Source organism: Schistocerca piceifrons, chromosome 6, assembly GCF_021461385.2.
Source record: "Schistocerca piceifrons isolate TAMUIC-IGC-003096 chromosome 6, iqSchPice1.1, whole genome shotgun sequence".
Classification (NCBI taxonomy): domain Eukaryota; kingdom Metazoa; phylum Arthropoda; class Insecta; order Orthoptera; family Acrididae; genus Schistocerca; species Schistocerca piceifrons.
Window position 1 is genome coordinate 588,547,501 of NC_060143.1, and position 21,324 is coordinate 588,568,824.

General features: G+C 44.3%; 1 protein-coding gene across 1 annotated transcript in view; it reads left to right on the forward strand.

The window, feature by feature from the left end:
* LOC124802464 (cadherin-99C) overlaps positions 1–21,324 on the forward strand; it is a 628,642-nt gene that overhangs the window by 310,398 nt on the left and 296,920 nt on the right. The window contains exon 3 of the mRNA XM_047263250.1: positions 20,097–20,162. Within this exon, the coding sequence (XP_047119206.1) occupies positions 20,097–20,162 (66 nt within the window). The remainder of the gene's footprint in view (positions 1–20,096; positions 20,163–21,324) is intronic.

Below are 21,324 nucleotides of genomic sequence, written 5' to 3' on the forward strand. Positions count from 1 at the left end.
AGAAAAAAAATGGCTCTGAGCACTATGGGACTCAACTGCTGAGGTCATTAGTTCCCTAGAACTTAGAACTAGCTAAACCTAACTAACCTAAGGACATCACAAACATCCATGCCCGAGGCAGAATTCGAACCTGCGACCGTAGCGGTCTTGCGGTTCCAGACTGCAGCGCCTTTAACCGCACGGCCACTTCGGCCGGCCCGCCAGAAAAATGTGCACACTATAAGAAACGAAAAGTATTATTTATGTTTTTATTTTACATTTAATAATTGATCACACATGTTGTACAACATTTAACTTTAGCACGTGGTTATGTTAAATGTTCGCCGTTGGCGGCTATACACATAACAAAACGACGAGCGGTCGTCGCAACTACGTCAGTCAATGTTACAGGGCAGACCGCTGCACATGTCGCTGTAATGTCCTGGCGAAGCTCCACCAGCGTGTGTGTGGCTTACGTCGATAGGCGTTATCTTTCACAGTTCCTCACAAGTAAAAGTCCATAGGTGCTAGATTTGGCGCCCGTGGAGGGAACTCAATGGGCCCCCTTCCTTCAACCCAATGCCCCGGAAAACTGTCATCCAGGAAAGCTCGTACGGCTAGGTGGTAGTGTGGGGGCGCCTCTTCCTGTTGCTAGAAGACCTCTTCATCAGCACCATAAAGCGCACGTTCACCTGACAAAAGTGATGTGCGTAACATTTTCAGGTACACTTCTCCAGTAATAGTAGCATCAAAGAAAAAGGGCCCTACTAAGCCCCTAGATGATAGTCCACACGACGCATGAACCCCTGATAAATTGACCGCTTTATCCACATAAACATGCGAAATTTCCGGTGCCTTGTGCACACTCTTATGCCAATTCACGGTTCCATTAAGTCACTTCACACTACCTTCGTCACAAATTGTTCGTCATCCGTTACCATTTGCTGATACCATTCGCAAAAGTGCATTCGGCGATCAGGATCGTCATCATTAATCGCGTGCAGTAATCGTGGAATGTAAACTTTCAACTTTGCAGCTTTCAGGCTTCTTCGTACACACTTATACTGCTAACCCCCACTTCACGTGCACGTTGCGTAGCAGACTTCTGTGGAGAATTAGCAAACGATTCCAACACGAGAGCCGACGAACCAGGATTTGTAGCTGTACGCTGTCTTCCTAATCTTTCTTTGTGAATATCACAAGTCGTTCCATGCAATTCAAACTTGTCAATGATGCGTTTAATTACTAGGCGAATTGGCGGTTCAGTTTCAAACTCCCGCCTCCACTGACGTTGCACTTGAACGGCATTATCAAATTTGAAAAACCACCTCACAATACATTTTCGTTGCTCGAATGTCAGGCGTGCTCCAGCCATCTTGTTTTCCCAATACCGACATGAAAGTACTAACATCTGTTGAACCAAAAACCATACTACAACACACTCGTAACCCAAATCGAACGATAATATCGATATCACGATAGAGCCTGGCAAAAAGTGTATACGTTTTTCTGGCCGACTCTGTAACAGGGTGTTACAGACTTTCAGGAAACATTCCACACACAGAAAGAAAGAAAATATGTTATGTGGACATGTGTCCGGAAACGCTTACTTTCCATGTTAGAGCTCATATTAGTACTTCAGATCACATTAATCATGGAATGGAAACACACAGCAACAGAACGTACCAGCGTGACTTCAAACACTTTGTTACAGGAAATGTTCAAAATGTCCTCCGTTAGCGAGGATACATGCATCCACTCACCGTCGCATGGAATCCCTGATGCGCTGATGCAGCCCTGGTGAATGGCGTATTGTATCACAGCCGCCCACAATACGAGCACGAAGAGTCTCTACATTTGGTACCGGGGTTCCGTAGATAAGAGCTTTCAAATGCCCCCATAAATGAAAGTCAAGAGGGTTGAGGTCAGGAGAGCGTGGAGGCCATGGAATTGGTCCGCCTCTACCAATCCATCGGTCACCGAATCTGTTGTTGAGAAGCGTACGAACACTTCGACTGAAATGTGCAGGAGCTCCATCGTGCATGAACCACATGTTGTGTCGTACTTACAAAGGCACATGTTCTAGCAGCACAGGAGGAGTATCCCATATGAAATCATGATAACGTTCTCCATTGAGCGTAGGTGGAAGAACATACTGATGAAACTAAAATGAGCTCTAACTTGGAAATTAAGCGTTTCCGGACACATGTCTACATAACATCTTTTCTTTATTAGTGTGTGAGGAATGTCTCCTGAAAGTTTGGCCGTACCTTTTTGTAACACCCTGTATAAACTTACAGAAAGGGCTGGGAGAATGATGAATCGTTTTTGGCTGCTGTCAGAATTCCCATACTTAGCTGTTCACTGCAAATATTTTGAGTTTTCTTTATTATTCTGCTGCTAAGTGTCTAAAGTGCCCTTGAACTAATCACATAAATTACGAATCGTCTAGCAAGAGCTGTTAGAGTTTGATCGTTAAGTACACATGGTAGCCGGTAATTTCCTTAACCTAACCTTCCAAGTCGAAAGAAAGTGTTTTGAACATCAGTGACCTGGAAATGGCGTAGTCACATATTTACGTGCCATTTTTGTGTTAATAAAACTCTTTTTTATTTGGTATCTTATAAAAACAAAAGCGGTGAATCGTAGTGGCACTACACTATAAACAGACGTGGCCGGTCAAATGAGATCCCGACGATATAACCCAGGATTAATGTTCATGCAACGCAGATTTCCAGTTTAAGTTTGAGCTGAGGTCATTTTCTATCTTAACCTAAGGTTAAATGCTTTATACAATCGGTCCTAAAGTTGTCATTATATTTCGCAATGCATATCTCCACATCCTTGAGAAGTGAATGCTAGGTTATAAGGCAGAATGAAAAAGTGACCAAGCTAGGATTCGATCCTACAACCATTGGGATTCCAGCCAGACGCGCTACAACTAAGCCTGCGAATTTTGTCGCACTTTCTGTGTTTACGGTGTCTAGGTTATGGCGGCTGTTCGCTAGGTGGCATTCCTCCTGAAAACCGGATCAAACTCCTACAGCAGTGCTTGATAGCCTGCATTTACTCACAGACACGAGCAAGCAACTTCAGTTTTGATACAAGGTGATCAGAAAAAGTCTAGAAAAGCTATTAGGGGTGTTGCAGGGCAGGTTGCGTTGCGGCGTTTGCGACTTAGTTTAGCATCGAAGTTAACAACTCAGGCCGTTACGCACGAAAATTCTAGCGGCCCATTCAGAGACGGCGTCGCGAAGCGTGTTCTTCGTTTGGTTTCCTAAAACCGTGTAAGAGAGCGATGCAAAACTGTACATGAGACGGTAGTAAGGATCGAATCCGCGTCAAAGGCTGAGCAGTCTCGTGCGCTATCATACGCGTTATGAGAACAACTTATAATAATTATATCTGGCGGGCCACTGAAAATTGCGCGCACAGCGGCCAGACTGTCCATCTTTCTTTCTTGTTGTTGTGTGGGTTCTACAGCAGTCGTTGCACCCCGCGTCCCCGCCGCCAAATGCCTCGATCTCGCCACCCTTCATCGTCCTCTTCTATTCCTCCTCTGCCGGCCGGGGTGGCCGAGCCGTTCTAGGCGCTACAGTCTGGAACCGCGCGACCGCTACGGTCGCAGGTTCGAATCCTGCCTCGGGCACGGATCTGTGTGATGTCCTTAGGTTAGTTAGGTTTAAGTAGTTCTAAGTTCTAGGGGACTGATGACCTCAGAAGTTAACTCCCATACTGCTCAGAGCCATTTGAACCGTATTCCTCCTCTCTCCATCACTTCTTGGATATCACTTTCCCACACTTTCCGTGTCATCCCCCGTCTTATCCTTCTAGAAGGTCTTGGGCCATCTGTTTTCATCCATTCTTTTCACGTGCACCAGCCATCTTAGCTGTCTTTCCTCTATTCCTTTGTAATACTATAATGTGTCTGTGTCGTTTCTTTTATTTTCTTATGTCTTACGTGGTCCAGTCGGGAAATTCTACATACTCTTCTCAAGTGGTGTACTTCTAAAACTCTAAGTGTCTTTCTGTTCCTTTCTGTGAATTCTCACCACTCACTCCCACAGCTTGTTATTATTGGTTCCACGATTAATTTGCATTAAAAGAATTTTCAATCTTTAATCTCAGTTTTGAAGACCAAAGTACAGGATTTAATTTTTGCATAGCTGCCCTTCCATGCGTAATCCGTTGTTGGATATCTCTGTCATATCTTCCATCACTTGGTAGGATACTACCTAGGTAGTTAAACTCTTTACACACTTTAATAAGATGTCCTATAGTGGGTAAGTTGCTTCCCTCATCTCCCCAGCATAGACATTCCGACTTCTCAAAATGAATTTTCAAACGCCAATTTTTATACTCTTCCAACAACTTCCTAAGCGTGTAAGAATATCCTCTTCATCGTTTTCTGCAACGACCTCATCATCAGCATAGAAAAGCGTGTACATACACTATTTCCCCAGTTCAGTCTCCATGCCCATGCACTTTCTACACCACAGATCAGTGCCTTCGCACGTACATCTTAAAGAGTGTGGGAGGCAGATAGCATCCTTGCTCCAGTCCTTTACTTATTCTTAAGGTCTCGCTAGGAATTTCTTTCCCCACTTTATTTCCACATTCCGCCGACTTGTACAGGTTTATATTAGTTCTTTCATAAATATTTTTGCAGTTCCCCTGACCGCTGCAAATCGAACAATAGCTGTAGTGGCACTGTGACACAAGTTTTCTCAAGACCTATGAAGACCAAATGTTGCTTGCATTCCTTTGTAGTGTCTAAATGGTTCAAATGGCTCTGAGCACTATGGGACTTAACATCTGTGGTCATCAGTCCCCTAGAACTTAGAACTACTGAAACCTAACTAACCTAAGGACATCACACACATCCATGCCCGAGGCAGGATTCGAACCTGCGACCGTAGCAGTCGCACGGTTCCGGACTGAGCGCCTTAACCGCGAGACCACCGCGGCCGGCTTCGTAGTGTCTTCTTCATGATTTGTAGTAGGGTTAAAGATGTTATCTGCACAAGACCTGCCTTTTCTGAAGACCCTTCGTTCTTCTACTTCATTTACAAACTTCTCCATTCTTGGTTTTAAAATATTTTCATACATACATACATTGGACATGTGACATTTATGACACGATAATTGATAAACACTTTTTTGCTTCTTTTTAATGTATGAGACTTAGATGCATGAAGTTCCACGCTGTTGGAATTTCTTCCCCATACTGCATACATTTATTAAATGACTTGTTGTGGCACAGAATAGTAAGGGGCAGAAATTAGGAAAAAAGTTATTAAAACTTGTTGCGTCCTGCGGTCGGCAGGAAAGAACTAACAGTCGAGTTTGAACGCACTTTATTATACTTTAAAGAAAAAAAGCCTTCTTTACATGCACTAAAGTTTAAACGCAAGACCAACAAGAAAACCTCACAATTCTTGTGGTAGCAAAACAGATAAGAACACGAGACAATGAAAGAAAATAATGACAAAAATCTACTCCACCAATTACAACATGGAACGTGCTACTGAATGCTACGGCGAGTGTATACTATGCTAGAGCAGGCGTTAAGTACTGGCCGGAGCCAGTAGGTAAACACTGACGCTCTCACTGCCCAAGCGTGGTTATAACGCAGCGCTGGCGGAGCGCTACATGAGTCACGCGAGTTCTAATTGGTGGAAACACTGTCACATGTCTTCTGGTGAAGTAGTTCCGTGTTTATTCGGAACGCCTGTTATTGTTTACATCCACTGGCGATGTTCCGATCTGAGTTTTTGAAAGTAGGACGGCAGCCCATCTTGCTTGTCTGTTGTGCGGGCCCTCTAACTAACGGATAAGGGCCCGCTACGACAAAACTCAGTCCCATTGCCACAGGTGGGAGCAGGAAGCGAGCCAGTATGTTGCACGTGGGTCGGGTTGTCGGTGGGGATACACATTTAGCAGAAAGGAGACTGTGACAGAAAACCAAAGGAAAGGACTCAGGCATATTTGTCAGCTTGTAAGATATGTTGCAAGAAATTCTATCTCTTTCACAAGAGCACCTGATGAGGAACTGACAGAAGTTAACAGTCCACTAAGTGAATATAGCAGACTAAGGAGGAAACTTGGGATAATTACGAACCGAGTCTTGCATATGACACTGTAGTGAATGTATACCTAGATGCCCCAAAACAGTCTATGAAATAGCCTGAAGATGTACTCAAGATGATGACCTCCACCTCATGAACTTCATGCTGGTCACCACCTACCGATGGAGAAACTGAGTACACACAGAACTGTATCTGCTCAGCTCCCTGTAACTTGCTTACATATTCATACAGAATTCTTGGGTCATGCTTCATTAATTCAATTTGTACCTTTTCAGGCACTGGTGATTTCACAATTTTCATTTGTGTAGCCTCCTTCCATACCTGTGTCGCAGCTATTTTCGTCACCTCTTCACCCTCCTTATTCTCCTGTACCTCGCACTTTATTGCCTTATACTCTGTCCTTTTTTCTGTTAGCGACTGATAACCGGCAGATTAGCTCTTTCTTTTACTTCTTTCCTGACCCCTGCAACCTTTTCCAAACTGTATGCTTCAGCCCACTTTCACGCATTTATCCCCACAGATTTCATTTTTCCTTTTGCAGCTGTCCTTTCTTAGTTCTCTATTCATTCTAAAATACAAGGTTCTGCCATGTTTGTCCCGTGTTATCAACCTCTTGTTATAGAACATCTTTTTTAGGTTTAATATTTCTTCGGTGCTTTGAGCCCATCATTATGGGGTCAGTTTCTTTCTCCTTCTTGCTGCTTCAGGGCTTCAAACGCTGCTGTGTGTATGGTGGTGATGGTTAGTGTTTAACGTCCCGTCGACAACGAGGTCATTAAAGACGGAGCGCAAGCTTGGGTTAGGGAAGGATTTGGAAGGAAATTGGCCGTGCCCTTTCAAAGGAACCATCCCGGCATTTGCCTGAAACGATTTAGGGAAATCACGGAAAACCTAAATCAGGATGGCCGGACGCGGGATTGAACCGTCGTCCTCCCGAATGCGAGTCCAGTGTGCTAACCACTGCGCCACCCCGCTCGGTGCTGTGTGTATGCATTTGGGACATATGCCCCGCCGTTCCTTCTTCTAAGTGCCTCAGTTTGTCTGATAACCCCTGTTTCAAGCTATTTCAGTTGTATTTCATAGTATCCATTGTCCTTGTGGGAATATAAGCTTCTTTAATTTGTCTTTGGCCCTTCGATATATCGCCGTTGCACGTAACAGGAAGTGGTGCGAGCCACATTCTGCGCCCCTGTAGCTTCTAATATCATTTGTTCTTAAGTTGGAATTTTTATTGGCAATAATATAGTGTATTATTGACCTGATATTTCCAAGTATACTTGTGGATTTGCTTGTGAGGAAAGAAACCATTTGCAACCTTGAAGAACTCTGTCTCACACATATCCACTAACCTTTCACCACTGTCATTCACTGTGTCACAGCTATGTCTTCCAACTACTCCACTATCGGTGATGACCCCTAATTTTCCATTAAAATTATTTGTTTGTGGGCGTTTATGCTCTGTAGCACATTTGTTATTTTTTCATAAAACACATCTTAGACTTTACTATCAGAGTCTTTGTAGGCGCATAAGCCCAGACAATGATAACTTCGTGGCTATATTTTGAGATTTTTACAGTCATTATCCTCTCATCAGTTTCCTCCCAGCATTTGATATCTCTTCTGTGTCTCTTACGGACAGCTATCGAAGTCCCTCTCTTGGCCCTTTCCTCTTTTTTAACGCGCGTTCTCAAGGTAAATACAGTCTGCTATATTTTCATTTCCCTTCCCCTTGACCGTTGTTTCACTGACGACACATACATCTTCTTCAACCTCCCTAGTTGATGGTATACTTCTCTTTTCTTTGTACCCAAGCCCTGCACATTCCACGTTCTTATAAGCAAAGTCCTTTTCCGTGGCCATTTTCGTCTCCGTGATGGTCCGTGATTTCTCCGAGGTTTATTACTGAGATCTCGAACCGAGAAAATATTTTTTACAAGTGATGGGGAGCTGGGTCAGCAATTCAACCCCCACCCTCGACGACCGGGCAATATTTCGTGCTGCCATTCCGTAGCCATTCTGCCTTCCCAGGGCCTAGATAAGTCGAGGAAAGGAAGCATCGGGACTGGATGTAGGAAAGACCACGTTCCTCCGCAAAGTTATGATCGGCTCGGGAGATCCTGCCAGCAGCTACCCTGCCGCGCAGCCCTACGGCCCTCCACTTCAATGAAACACGCAATCCGTCTTGCCCGCACGCACAGTGCTGCGGTAAGGCGGTGTCACCTGACAGGGCTAACTTCACCGTAGCTGTTTGGCTAACTTCAATGCTACGGAAACGGCACAACGTATCGAATATTTTTCTTAACCGTTATTTCTCAGCACAACCTACCGTGAAGCACCTTTAGAAGCTTTTCAGACTGTTTCTGCCATCTGCCTGTGGTGAATGTTTAAAATGATTTTATCACTCATGAATTACGTCTGGTTAAGCATAGCACACTGAAGCGTTGAGGAAACTGGTATAGGCAGGCGTATTCAAATGCAGAGATTTGTAAACAGGCAGAGTACGGCGCTGCGGTCGGCAACACCTATACAAGACAACAAGTGTCTGGCGCAGTTAGATCGCTTACTGCTGCTACAATGGCACGTTATCAAGATTTAAGTGAATTTGAGCGTGATGGCATAGTCGGCGTACGCGTGATGGGACACAGCATTTCCGAGGTAGCTATGAACTGGGCCGAAGTGGCCGTGCGGTTAAAGGCGCTGCAGTCTGGAACCGCAAGACCGCTACGGTCGCAGGTTCGAATCCTGCCTCGGGCATGGATGTTTGTGATGTCCTTAGGTTAGTTAGGTTTAACTAGTTCTAAGTTCTAGGGGACTAATGACCTCAGTAGTTGAGTCCCATAGTGCTCAAAGCCATTTGAACCATTTTGTTCCCATACGACAATTTCACGACTGCAACGTGGTGGTGATGATGATGATGATGATGATGTTTGGTTTGTGGGGCGCTCAAGTGCACTGTCATCAGCACCCCAACAAAGTCTCAATTTTTACCCAGTCCAACTTGTACACAATCCACTCCAGCCACTGTCACGCAGCATGATGATGAAATGTCGAGGACAACAGAAACACCCACACCATGGGCAGAGAAAATCCCCAAGCCGGTCGGGAATTGAACAGAGGACCTCGTGATCCAGAGGCAGCAACGCTATCCACTAGACCACGGCCGCGCGGGAATAGCCGAGCGGTCTTAGGCGCTGCAGTCATGGACTGTGCGGCTGGTCCCGGCGGAGGTTTGAGTCCTCCCTCGGGCATGGGTGTGTGTGTGTGTTTGTCCTTAGGATAATTAAGGTTAAATAGTGTGTAAGCTTAGGGACTGAGGATAATTTAGGTTAAGTAGTGTGTAAGCTTAGGGATTGATGACCTTAGCAGTTAAGTCCCATAAGATTTCACACACATTTGAACATTTTTGAACTAGACCACGAGCTGCGGACGAATGGACCGTGAATATCAGGAATGTGGTAAAACATGAAATCTCCGACACCGCTGCGGCCGGAAAAAGACTCTTCAAGAACGGGAGCAACGACGACTGAAGAGCATCGTTCAGCGTAACAGAAGTGCAACCCTTCCGCAAATTACCGCTGATTTCAGTGCTGGTCGATCAACAAGTGTCAGCGTGCGAACCATCCAACGAAACACCATCGATATGAGCTTTCCGAGCTGAAGGCCCACTCGTTTTCCCTTGATGACTGCTCGACACAAAGCTTTACGCCTCGTCTGGGTCCATCAGCATCGACATTGGACAGTTGATGACAGGTAACGTGTAGCGTCGTCGGACAAGTCTCATTTCAAAGTGTATCGAGGATGTGTACGGGTATGGAGAAAACCTCACGAATCCATGGATCCTGCATGTCAGCAGGGGACTGTTCAAGTTGGTGGAGGCTCTGTAATGGTGTGGGGCGTGTGCAATGTCTAGATGCGACTCTGACAAGTGACACCTACGTAAGCATTCTGTCTGATCACCTTCATCCATTCGCGTCCATTGTGCATTCCGACGGACGTGGGCAATTCCAGCAGGACAATGCGACATCCCACACGTCCAGAATTCCTACAGAGAGGCTTCAGGAACACACTTCTCAGTTTAAACACTTCCGCTGGCCACTAAACTCCCCAGACATGAACATTATTGAGGATATCTGGGATGCCTTGCAAAGTGCTGTTCAGAAGAGATCTGCACTTCCTAGTACTCCTACGGATTTATGGACAGCCCTGCAGGACTCATGCTTTCAGTTCCCTCCAGCTATACTTCAGACATTAGTCAAGTCCATGCCACGTCATGTTGCGGCACTTCTGCGTGCTAGCGGGGTGCCTACACGATATTTGGTAGGTGTACAGGTTTGTTTGGCTGTTCCGTGTAATTATTTACATGTCTAAGGAAACTCCCTGGACTCGGACGGAGTGAGGCGCCCGACCAGCTCCTCCTTCGCCGGCTTCGCTGTTCCCGCAGTGTGGCCGAGGCGTTTCTGCGGCCGCCGTCCATTCTGCCACAGTCGTCGCAGGGAAGTTTTGCGCGCCATCTCCCCAAGAATCACTTAAATTTTGCTGCCGACTGCCGTATTTTCTGAGGTGGCTACGTGGGATCAGCGCGGTATTCGCCTAAACGAGTGTGGGAACACCGCCCTGAGACCAGAGCCACCAGCCAGGGCAGTGGAGCAGACTAACTCCTCGAGCTGCTCGAACAGCTGGTGGGTGTCCGGGATGGCAGACGCAGGGCTCACGTCGTAGCGGACGGCTGAGCCCCACTCTCCAGGGAGGTCACGTAGCGGTGCTGCCCACGGAAGTAGCCTGTGGCCTTCGGCGCCTTGTCGAGGTGAGGAGGGGCCCCAGTAGTCGCACGCAGGGACCTGCACGTGTGACGTGTGAATATCTGGCCTCACAACGAGGGACGAACTGGACAGGTGATGCGGAAAGCGAGGGTCCTAGTGGAAATATTCGACACTAAACTGGAATAAAACGTCTGCGATTGGCAGCACTGTTTTTTGAGCTTATATGGGAATATTAGATCCAAAAGCCACTGACACCTGACCGATCAGGGACTTGATGGCAGAGTGTTTTGGAGAAGCGTTGCAACGCAAGGAGTACCGACTGTACTATTCGTACACAAGAGATCAAAAATGTAACCGTCATGCAGTTACATGATCGGTTTCTGAAAATAACCCTTAAAAAAAAATGCCAAGTTCGAGATAGACGGCGGATTCTGAATGCAACATCCCGGGTCCATTTCTCCTAGCACAACAGGAGGCAACTTGCTTACCACTCGTCTTGTAAAGATGTCTCGTCCTTGTACACATTGTTTTTTTTTCTCCGCCGGTCGCAGACTTTAACGTGCGTGCAATAAGTACTGCATAACCGAACGGCAAATAGGAGTTTTTCGACGTTACTAAAATGAGAATTGCGAAAAGACACGATGCCACTTGATCTGCTTTTATTCATAAAATCAGGAAAAGGATTTCTAGAGCTAGTCTGACATTAATGTTCACAGCAAAGTTCCCGAGCACTAATCGTCACTTCTCGACCACCGTAAAAAGCCGCAGAAAACACTTGATACTATCTTAAGATTAGCAAGAGGTCGCACACGCACTTTTTCCGAGACAAGTTTCAACAAACTGTTCTATTTTTACGCTAAACCGCACTTGACACGCGGATTTTGCTGCTGCCTCTTGCGAAATTGATCGTAACTCCTTGTCAGCTATTATAGTCGTCTTTATTCCGAAAGGAATAATACATCAGAAACAAGTTACGTTAGCCATTGAAGGGGGGGGGGGGGAGGAGCAAGCAAACCCGTTTACTGATTTCGTCTTTCAGAAAAACCGGTAAGAATACATGCATACCGATAATGTGGGAAGGTGTGTTAGGTAATCAGCGCTATGTTGTTCTCCAAAGAGAAACAACTCATTAATACTCATATTCGTTGCATTAGTTTTTAAAAAGACATCATTTATGTGGGAAGACATTGGCACTACTTTGTTTTGAGTACATTTACGAAAAGGAGTTCATATTTACTGTAGACTGCAATATCAGTCGGCCAGAGAGATACCTTTTGTTATTATTATTAGTTCACAAACCCATTACTATTTTACAGACATTGTGCATCACATCTTAATGAAAAAAGAATAACAAAATTTGTTTGAAGAAGAAGAAGGCTTTGTAACCTTCCCGTATAAACATATCCTTCCTGTACTAAATTGACTGAGAATTGAAACTGATTAATTTTGGACGTAAGCAGCGCTACGTCATGGCCTTGTGAAATCAACCTGAATAAATTGAAAAATTCTTACCTCATAATGTTGTCACCGGAGAAGGCTGTCTATATATCTGCTCCAAAATGGCACAGCTTAGTGCAATGCTGGCCTGTCTACTATTACTGAACAACATTTGTCTAAGATTTGCATTATTACAAAAAAACTGACTTTGCTTGTTAATACAGCTGCATAGCTGGTCCTCTGATTATTAAACAACACATGACTATGATCTGGGAAAACTTGAAAAATATTTAAATTCAAGTAAATGACTGGTAAAAAATTATGTTCTCAAAAACCGTATTATTGAAAACATTCTGCAAACCATTACATAAATATTGAACATTAAAAGTCTGACTTAATTGGTGCTGACAAATCACAAAAAGATTGAAACAAATTCATATTAACATCTCAGACAACAAATTTAAATACGCGCATGGCGATGAAGGATAATAAAATTTACCTTACACTACATGGCAATGAACTGTGCTGCACCAGCGGCGACTGCTATTGCTCTTACATGGCTATGAACTGTACTGTAGCGGCGAGCTGCTACGATTTCTCCGTAACAGCGAGCTATTGCGACTGCTCCATAAAAACGAACTATTGCGACTGCGAGCGATTATTACTGCTGCCGACACTGCCCTGACCTGCGATTCTATTGCAGCAGAGATGTTTTATATCGCAGGCAGCGCGTGAGCAATACATCGAAATTACATTTGCTCCAGCAGGGTAGTGAACAGTAAACCTCTTACATAATGAACCCCTTACAGCTTATATTTTGCTTTTATTTAGACTAAACAAATTTATATACAATTTCCAAATGTGTTTTTCCGTTCGACAATTCAGGAAACGATTTCTTTGAGGACATCCATAAGATTAATTTTTCCAACCCTGTCTTGATGAACATGGAGTAAGAGTATATGAGTGAGTTCGACTGAGTCGTTTGACACATTGAGATAAATTTTGAGCCGTCTCAAGGCGGCGAATAACCTCTCAGAGGGTGCTGAGTTGCTGACGATACTGCAACTGTCAGAATCAGAAGGATGAGACAAATAACTTCCTGAAAGAGTTCTTTAACCCTACCAGGTTGAACAATAAGTTTTCTTCCTACAGAGGATAAATCACATGGTTGTATACCCAGTCGTAATGGTTCGCAGCATTTCGACCGGTGCATGAAGCTTGTCCAGGTCAGAGTCTGATGTACGTACTCCAAGCAATTCTTCCAAACGTCGTGTAGATGTAGGATGTGTAATAAGTATCTCTTCAAGATGGGACAGTCGCTTTAGATCCTCTTGGTGGAACCTTCGATCAATCTCATTCAGAAGGAGGTCAAGTGTTTCAAACAAATCTTTACTATATTTTCGTTGTTGAGACAGTTCTATGGGAACAGACTGTGTTCTGGGTGTTGCTATTTCGCTGGTATTTTTATTGGCTATGAGATATTTGGATCCCTCATATTTAGATTTTTATAACAATCTTTGGATTCGCCTAACAGCATATCAAATGCTTCCATAGTCCTAAGATTTGCAAGAGCTGCTTTTAGAACCTCTCACTGCGTTAAAATTTGGATTCTGTAGGGATCTGGCTAGTTCCTTACACAGTCCAGACTCTTCAATTGCTATAACTTTACCTTATAACACTTCCATTTGGTCCGTGTTCGCATGGAAAAGACAACAACATGGGAATTGTAAGTCCGCCTTGATGCAAAACACTTTGTTGTTTGTTTACTTATTTATTTCCCAAACTAGTTTCGGCGACAAATATCGCCATCATCAGTGGGTTTTTTAAATTTAGAACATGCAGAAAGTAGCACAGTTATACCAACACTGTAACACATAATTACATTTTTTTAAAATATAGTTTTCCTTGGATACTTTCGTACTACCTTATTTATTGCACGTTATGGCATGTTTTTAAGAATTGCTGTCGCTGTTTGCGGCATATTTTCTGTGCTTTTCCTGTTGCCGTTTTCTCAGTGTACATCATGTCATCTGCAACTGTGTAAGCTGTTCTTAGGAAACAAATACTGCAAGGTGAACTTAACGTATGTCAGCGTTATACACTTGGGGTTGCGGTAGTGTTATGGATACTGTTTAGGTGTGTTCTAGGCTGTTACATAAGAGTTTCAAACTTTTCGAGCCGCTTCGCATAGCCCCCAGGACTGACCTTTTTTCATCTCTAACTGAGCTCGTTACATTCAATATTTCGGTCACCGTTTTCCTGACCCGCTCATAGTTTTCCCTGAAATGTGCCAAAGATTTTACTCTTACAGACCATCGGGTGGGATACATTGGAATTAGTCGTTGAGATTTTGGGTTTGGATTCGTTTCATCGACACCGGATAGTAGCACAACATCTGCATACACGTTTATCGTTTTTGGGGATTCCAGAATTATATTACCAGTACATCGCGCAATGGATCACAGCTTCTTGAAACTTCCTGTGGTGCCAAATCCAAACAATGGTTGCTGCAGTGGATGTAGCAACTGTGTGGCTTGTCCTGAAGGATTTCCTTCACACCTTTGTTCCGCCCGGACGTATTAGCAGCTCCATCGAAACTGTGAGCGTGTACAAACTCAATTTCTAATGAGTCTTAGAACGATGTCTTTGATGGTGATTGCCAGCATTTGCGCCTTGGTGTCCGGTGGACTATATGAACCCAGAAAAAGTTCTTTTATTTCGAGCGTCTCAGGGTCAATACAACGTACACTGTTCCTGGCTACCTACGTCCGTCGTTGCGTCTGCCACAGTTACGTAAAATGGGGAATTTTTTATTTGCTGCATAATTTCTCGCCGGATCATGTGAGCCAACAACCAAGTGTCACGCGGCATTTCAGTCATATCTTCTGTTCTGGCACATCATTCTTCCTCTCTTGGAGAAGAATAATGAGGTTCCCAGAGACCGTTTCATGACCTCTCAGTGCGTTTCCTGTTCGACCCAGGAACCCGAGTGAACTGATCATTACTAGCAAAGCGGTTCTTGCTTTCTCCTGATCGGTCAGCAGAGGGCTTGGGCAATCACAGGTGTGCTACGAGTATTTTCATGTTGTTGAATAATTGCGAGAGACTCCCGATGAAAAAGACTCTTCTCGTATATCTTGAACTTTTCCGTAGCTTTTTTCCAGTTACAGCAACCTTCTTTAAGAAAAGCTGTCTCTTTCCGTGGTCTTCTATTGTTCACTAAGTTGATGGACCGAATGCAGTGATAGCAGAAAACACTGCCACTCTTTTCTTCGTAATGTGGCAACGGATAAGCCACAAACCATTCCGATTTACAACATGTTCCATTCTTTCGTGGAAACTTATGCTTCTCTGCTGGGGGAAATTTTCTTTCAAAAACAGGTGTACTTGAAGTAGAGCCCATTGTGTTTTCATGTCAGAATGGGGTGTCTGCAAGCTTAGACAGTCCTGTGCCACAACTTTTACGTCCATTGCCTCTACCTGCAATTGCTAAGGATAAAAACGTGCAACATGACGTACCTCGCACACATCACTCTAACATAAAAAGAGCTTTCAACAAACAAAGCATGGTAATGGTGAATGTGAATGTCATGTGACTAGGGCCTCCCGTCTGGTAGACCGTTCGCCGGATGCAAGTCTTTCGATTTGACGCCACTTCGGCGACTTGCTCGTCGATGGGGATGAAATTATGATGATTAGGACAACACAACACCCAGTCGTTGAGCGGAGAAAATCTCTGACCCAGCCGGGAATCGAAGTCGGGCCCTTAGGATTGACTTCTGTCGCGTTGGCCACTATTTTTTTTTTAATCTCATTTTGTTCGTTTTCGTTCGTTGTATCTGCTCGGGGCGGACGTCGCAAGACACCCCTTTCAGTTCGTCGTTGATCCATTAACTCATTTTTTTTTTATTACAGAGGGCAGCTAACCCTCTGACCGAACACGCTGAGTTACCGTGCCGGCAACCACTCAGCTACCGGGGGCGGACATGGTAATGGTGAGGACATAGTATAATAGCACAAGCGTAGGAAGAAACACTCATAGTTGACCATAAGATATTTAGCTTACCAGTGTCACTGCTTGTGCTTTCTTGTAAGTATATTCGACTAGTATTACAACTATCAGACTGAGACTGGCCATTGTCATGGGTAACACTAAAAACACGGTCTGAAGTTTTTAGTGCCACTACCACCTTCAAAAAATTCCTTGATATATTTTTTGTGATAGTATGCAGTATCACACCTAAAATAACAAAATAGTAGTAATCGTATATAAATATCAGTGATGACTTTGTTTTATAACATCACATGAGAAACGTTGCATAGCGAATATAAGAAGAGAGCGAAAAGTTAGGTATTGAAATTTAAAAATGACGCTCTAACTCGCAAATTGTATGTGTTGCAAGTAAGAGCAATCACTGTAAACATTATTAAACATGTATTAGGGAAATACAAAAGGAGGGTGCAAACTGTACCTTGAAGCAAATAGAAAAACATTAACATCAGACATAACAAACAAACTTGCACAATTGACTCCAAAGCGATTGCGACTGATGATTTACGTATTAGGAGGAAACTCACATGGTAAGTAAAATATTTGTTCAGAGATGCACTGCCGTATAAAGCACTGTGTTTCTGTGTTTATTTGGCATTCAACTTTCAGTTGTTAAATCAATTTAAGTAAATTGAACAATGTTTATACCGTTACATGTATCATTTGTGAACTCAGGTCTCGTTTTCTGTTTACGAATGCTTTTCTCAATGGCTGTATAACAGGCAAGAATGAAGCTTTTTACCAGAAGCGACTGTATATTTTTACTTACTGCTGTTGTTACGACATTATTGTATACGTTAACTTGCATTATAGCACTGTACTTTTTCTTTGATAAGCTAACGAATGGCAGTAATACACTTCCAAGTTGTGATAGATAAAAACACGTCAGTGTTTACTGTACAGAGAACTACTCATCTCTATACGCACTTAACCTTGTCCTTATTTCAGTGTCTTGAGCTGTTTATGATCACGCTCCACTCTGCATGGCGTGCAGAAACTTATCATGTGCGGCGTATCACTAACATATACAATCCATTTACTCTTCACTGGAAAGATACAGCTTTCCTACCACGATAAAAAAATTACTTCCTTACGTTAGCTGCAGTTGGTACGCTGCAATACATGACCTAAAATGCACAAAATGTAAAGTAGCCAGTGAGGATCCACTGCAGGTACTAAAGCAGTTAGGTGGGAGGGGAGAAAACTTGGATTTCATAGTCGACCGGCTGCTCATAAGCCACACATCGCGCCGGTAAATGCAAAACGACGCCTCGCTTGGTGTAAGGAGCGTAAGCAAGCACTGGACGATCGAACAGGGGGAAACGTTGTGTGGAGTGACGAATCACGGTACACAATGTGGCGATCCGATGGCACGGTGTGGGTAAGACTAATGCCCGTTGAAAGTCATCTGCCAGCGTACGTAGTGCCAAGAATGAAATTCTGAGGCGATGGTGTTATGGTGTGGTCGTGTTTTTCATGTAGGGGGCTTCCACCCCTTGTTGTTTTGGGTGGCACTATCACAGCACAGGGCTACATTGATGTTTTGAGCACCTTCTTTCCTCTCATTGTTGAAGAGCAATTCGGGATAGCAATTGCATCTTTTAACACGATCGAGCAACTGTTCATAATTCACGGCCTGTGGTGGAGTGGTTACGCGACAATAACATTCCTGTAATGGACTGGCCTGCACAGAGTCCTGACCTGAATCTATAGAAAACCTCAGTGCAGCACTCCGTGAAGAATGGGCTGTCATTCCCCAAGAAACCTTTCAGCACCTGATTGAACGTATGCCTGCGAGAGTGGAAGCTATCATCAAGGCTAAGGGTGGGCCACTACTGTATTGAATTCCATCTTTACCGATGGCGGACGCGACCAACTCCTAAGTCATTTTGAGCCAGGTGTCCGGATACTTTTGATCACATAGTGTATAAGACATGGCTGTCCCACTCCGTAAATCGTGCACATGAGACATTTACTGAAAGCTGACACAAGAAGAAGCATCCTATATTGGTAACTGAGACAGTTACAGGCTCTGCATGAAATAAAACGAGAGGCCTGCAATGGTAGAATCAGTTTCAGATTCGTTTTAAGTGCACGTAATATCTGGAAGAATTTATCAGCACACTTTTTGTGCAGTATTAACTTAGCTATTGGTACGCTTTTAGTAGCATAGACAGAGTTGGACTTGTTTTTCCACCGAGCTCTTCACATGTGCTACACGGTGCACCCGTGGCTACCCAAATTTTAAATTAAAATGTCCACGGAAAATTTTCAAATAAAATTGACAGTCAGCTTGAATATCCGGTTTAATGTTGTTGAACATTTGTCACATAATCTTGAGGTTAAGTTTAGAGTCAAAATAATTCCATTCTTCAATGGTACAATGTGCTTCCTCACTGGAAATGAGTTGATGTAATTTTTTACTTGCACTATTAAGGCCATTGGTTTAGCATTTCTAGGACGACATTTTCCCCTCTCGTCTTGTGGAGATTTACCTTCTGTCAACAGATTGCACAGGTGGCTTACTCGGTCACTGCTGACACCGGAAATACTTTGGAAGGTCGTTTTACAAAGCCGAATCTTACCGTCATGCCCTGATAGCCAATAAACGGATGACTGTCCTTTTGATTTCTTCCTCCTACATTCCTTATCACTTCTAGGCTTCTTTCTTGCCATTGATTTTATTACTGTGAGGCTTGAAGCAATCCATCCTGTTCATTGTTTGTTTGGAAGTCACTAAATTTAGCGTATAATTCTATCTTGCTGCCTTCTGTTACCTTGGTTGTCATGCATTCCATCCGACTATTGGAAATAGAATTACGTGTTGAATTTAATGTTGTACATTATTATGTTCACTGTGGCAATTAAACCTTAATTTTGAAGCAATACAAAGTTTCAGATCAGAATTCACCTGCAGCGGTAACACGATGTTTTGGTTACTCTATTTCTTTTCCAATTAGTATACGCTTCTTTTTTCACTCTAACTTAGTTTGGTGTTTCGGAAATGGGGGGGGGGGGGGATATCCGCTTCGGGTTTCGGGTTCAGTTGACTCCACTTCGGCGACTTGCGTGTCAATGATGATGAAAATGATGATGGATACACAACACCCAGTCCCACGCCGGGAACCGAACCCGGACCCCCTTGCGTGATAGGTGGTGACGCTACCGCTGTGCTACCCAAGTTTCGGAAACCCCTCTGCATTCTTTCTTTTTTTTTCCCTGCTTCCTGGCATTTGTCACTCGCATCGCAACTGTCTGTAATTTTATTACCAGTAACAGCGTGAATCGATTAAATCAAATAGTAAGAGGCAATATCGACTGTTCTCTCTGTTTAAAACAGTGCTGACTACTTCAACTTCTGAGAAAGCCGGTATCTTTCGTACTTGAGAATTTCCCTTCAGGTAAGGTGATACAATGGCTGTTTAACAATACCGAAAATGCCAGAACGTACGGGATTTCTCCAGACAGTACCATCTAAGTAGGTAACTCGATTCTGTCAAAAACTGGGCATGTGGGGTTTCTGAATATTCCGATTCAATTAGTAACGTTCGGAAACTGCAGGTGGAACCGTCAGCCGCAGAGCAAGTTTGAGTGGCGTGGTCCAGGGGCTGTGGCGGCTTCCCACTGTCCATGCGCTGCGTACCCGGCTGAGGGGGAAGAGGTGCATCGACGTGTCTTCAGTTGTAGGCCAGATACAGGCAAGGATTGCCTCTTAGTAGCAGGCTTTGCGGCCAGCGCTGTGTTCCGATTGTAACTTGTCGCTTGTTTTCTGTGTTGCAGGGCTGTGCGAGCTGGAGTCTGGGCAGTCCAACATCATCCTGGACATCGAGGAGAGCAGCGGCTCGCGTAAGTCTGCTCCAGCTGTGCTGTTAGGCAGCCTACCGCATATACTCTTTTTTTTCCTTTTTTTAAGTGTGTGTGTGTGTGTGTAGTTTGCTGTGCGTAAATATGTTTTTTTTTATATACATATGTATGTATGCGTGGGGAAGAGAGGCAGAGAGAGAGAGAGAGAGAGAGAGAGAGAGAGAGAGAGAGAAAAGGAGGGAAGGAGATTCATTAGTTATTTATCCTGGTTACATTTCGGTTTGCTATTGTTTAGGTGGCTAGCATGATCAAAGAGTTATTGCTTGTATGGATTCTGTCGTTGAATACCCTTTTCTTCCATTGCAATGGCTCTTTGTATGTGAACTTTTTCTTACAATGTCAGGAGCTTTTTGTTCTGATTATTCACTCTGATAATTGTCATGCCACATTTCATGTTGAACTTTCGTATTAGATCACACTTTGTACTTAATATAACAGTTCCTCGCCAAGTTGGCTACATTACGGCCCGTCAAAACATTCTTCCCTAGAAACCTTGACGTAACGGTGACTTGACGTGGCGTGACGTGTCGATAACGTTCCTTTGACAGCGTGTAAGAATGCCACCATTTGAACTACGAAGGAGAATCTTCTGACGTGACGGTGGCGTTCCGTCAAGTGTGAAGACACTATTACTCGGCACGTTGACTGCAGCGAACTGTACTGGAACACTGCAAGAAAGAGAGTGTAACGAAACGTCGGAGAGAAACGTCAGACGGCCCCTGGTGAACGCCGCCACGCCACCCGGCCGCCGGTGCCTCTCCGCCGTCGGCACGGCGCAGGCCGCAGGCTGACCGCGTCGGAGTGTCCGCTGCTGGGTCTGCCACCTGCACCCCGTTCACCATAACAAACACAAACGCGACGGCTGGTCAGCAGCCGTAGCTCCCGTACACTCGTGTTGTTCCGCTCGTGAAAGTAGGTCCACCTCATGTATTGGATATTTTATTACTAAGTTACGATACATGAAACTTCAAGATACCTCATTACTGTGTCACTGTAAAGGACGTATTAACGACCATAAACCCCGCCCAGTTAGCCGAGCTGTCTAACGCACGGCTTTCCGCACTGGGAAGCAGCGCCTGGTCCCCGGCACGAATCCGCCCGGCGGACTTGTGTCCAGGTCCGGTGAGCCGGCCAGTCTGTGGAT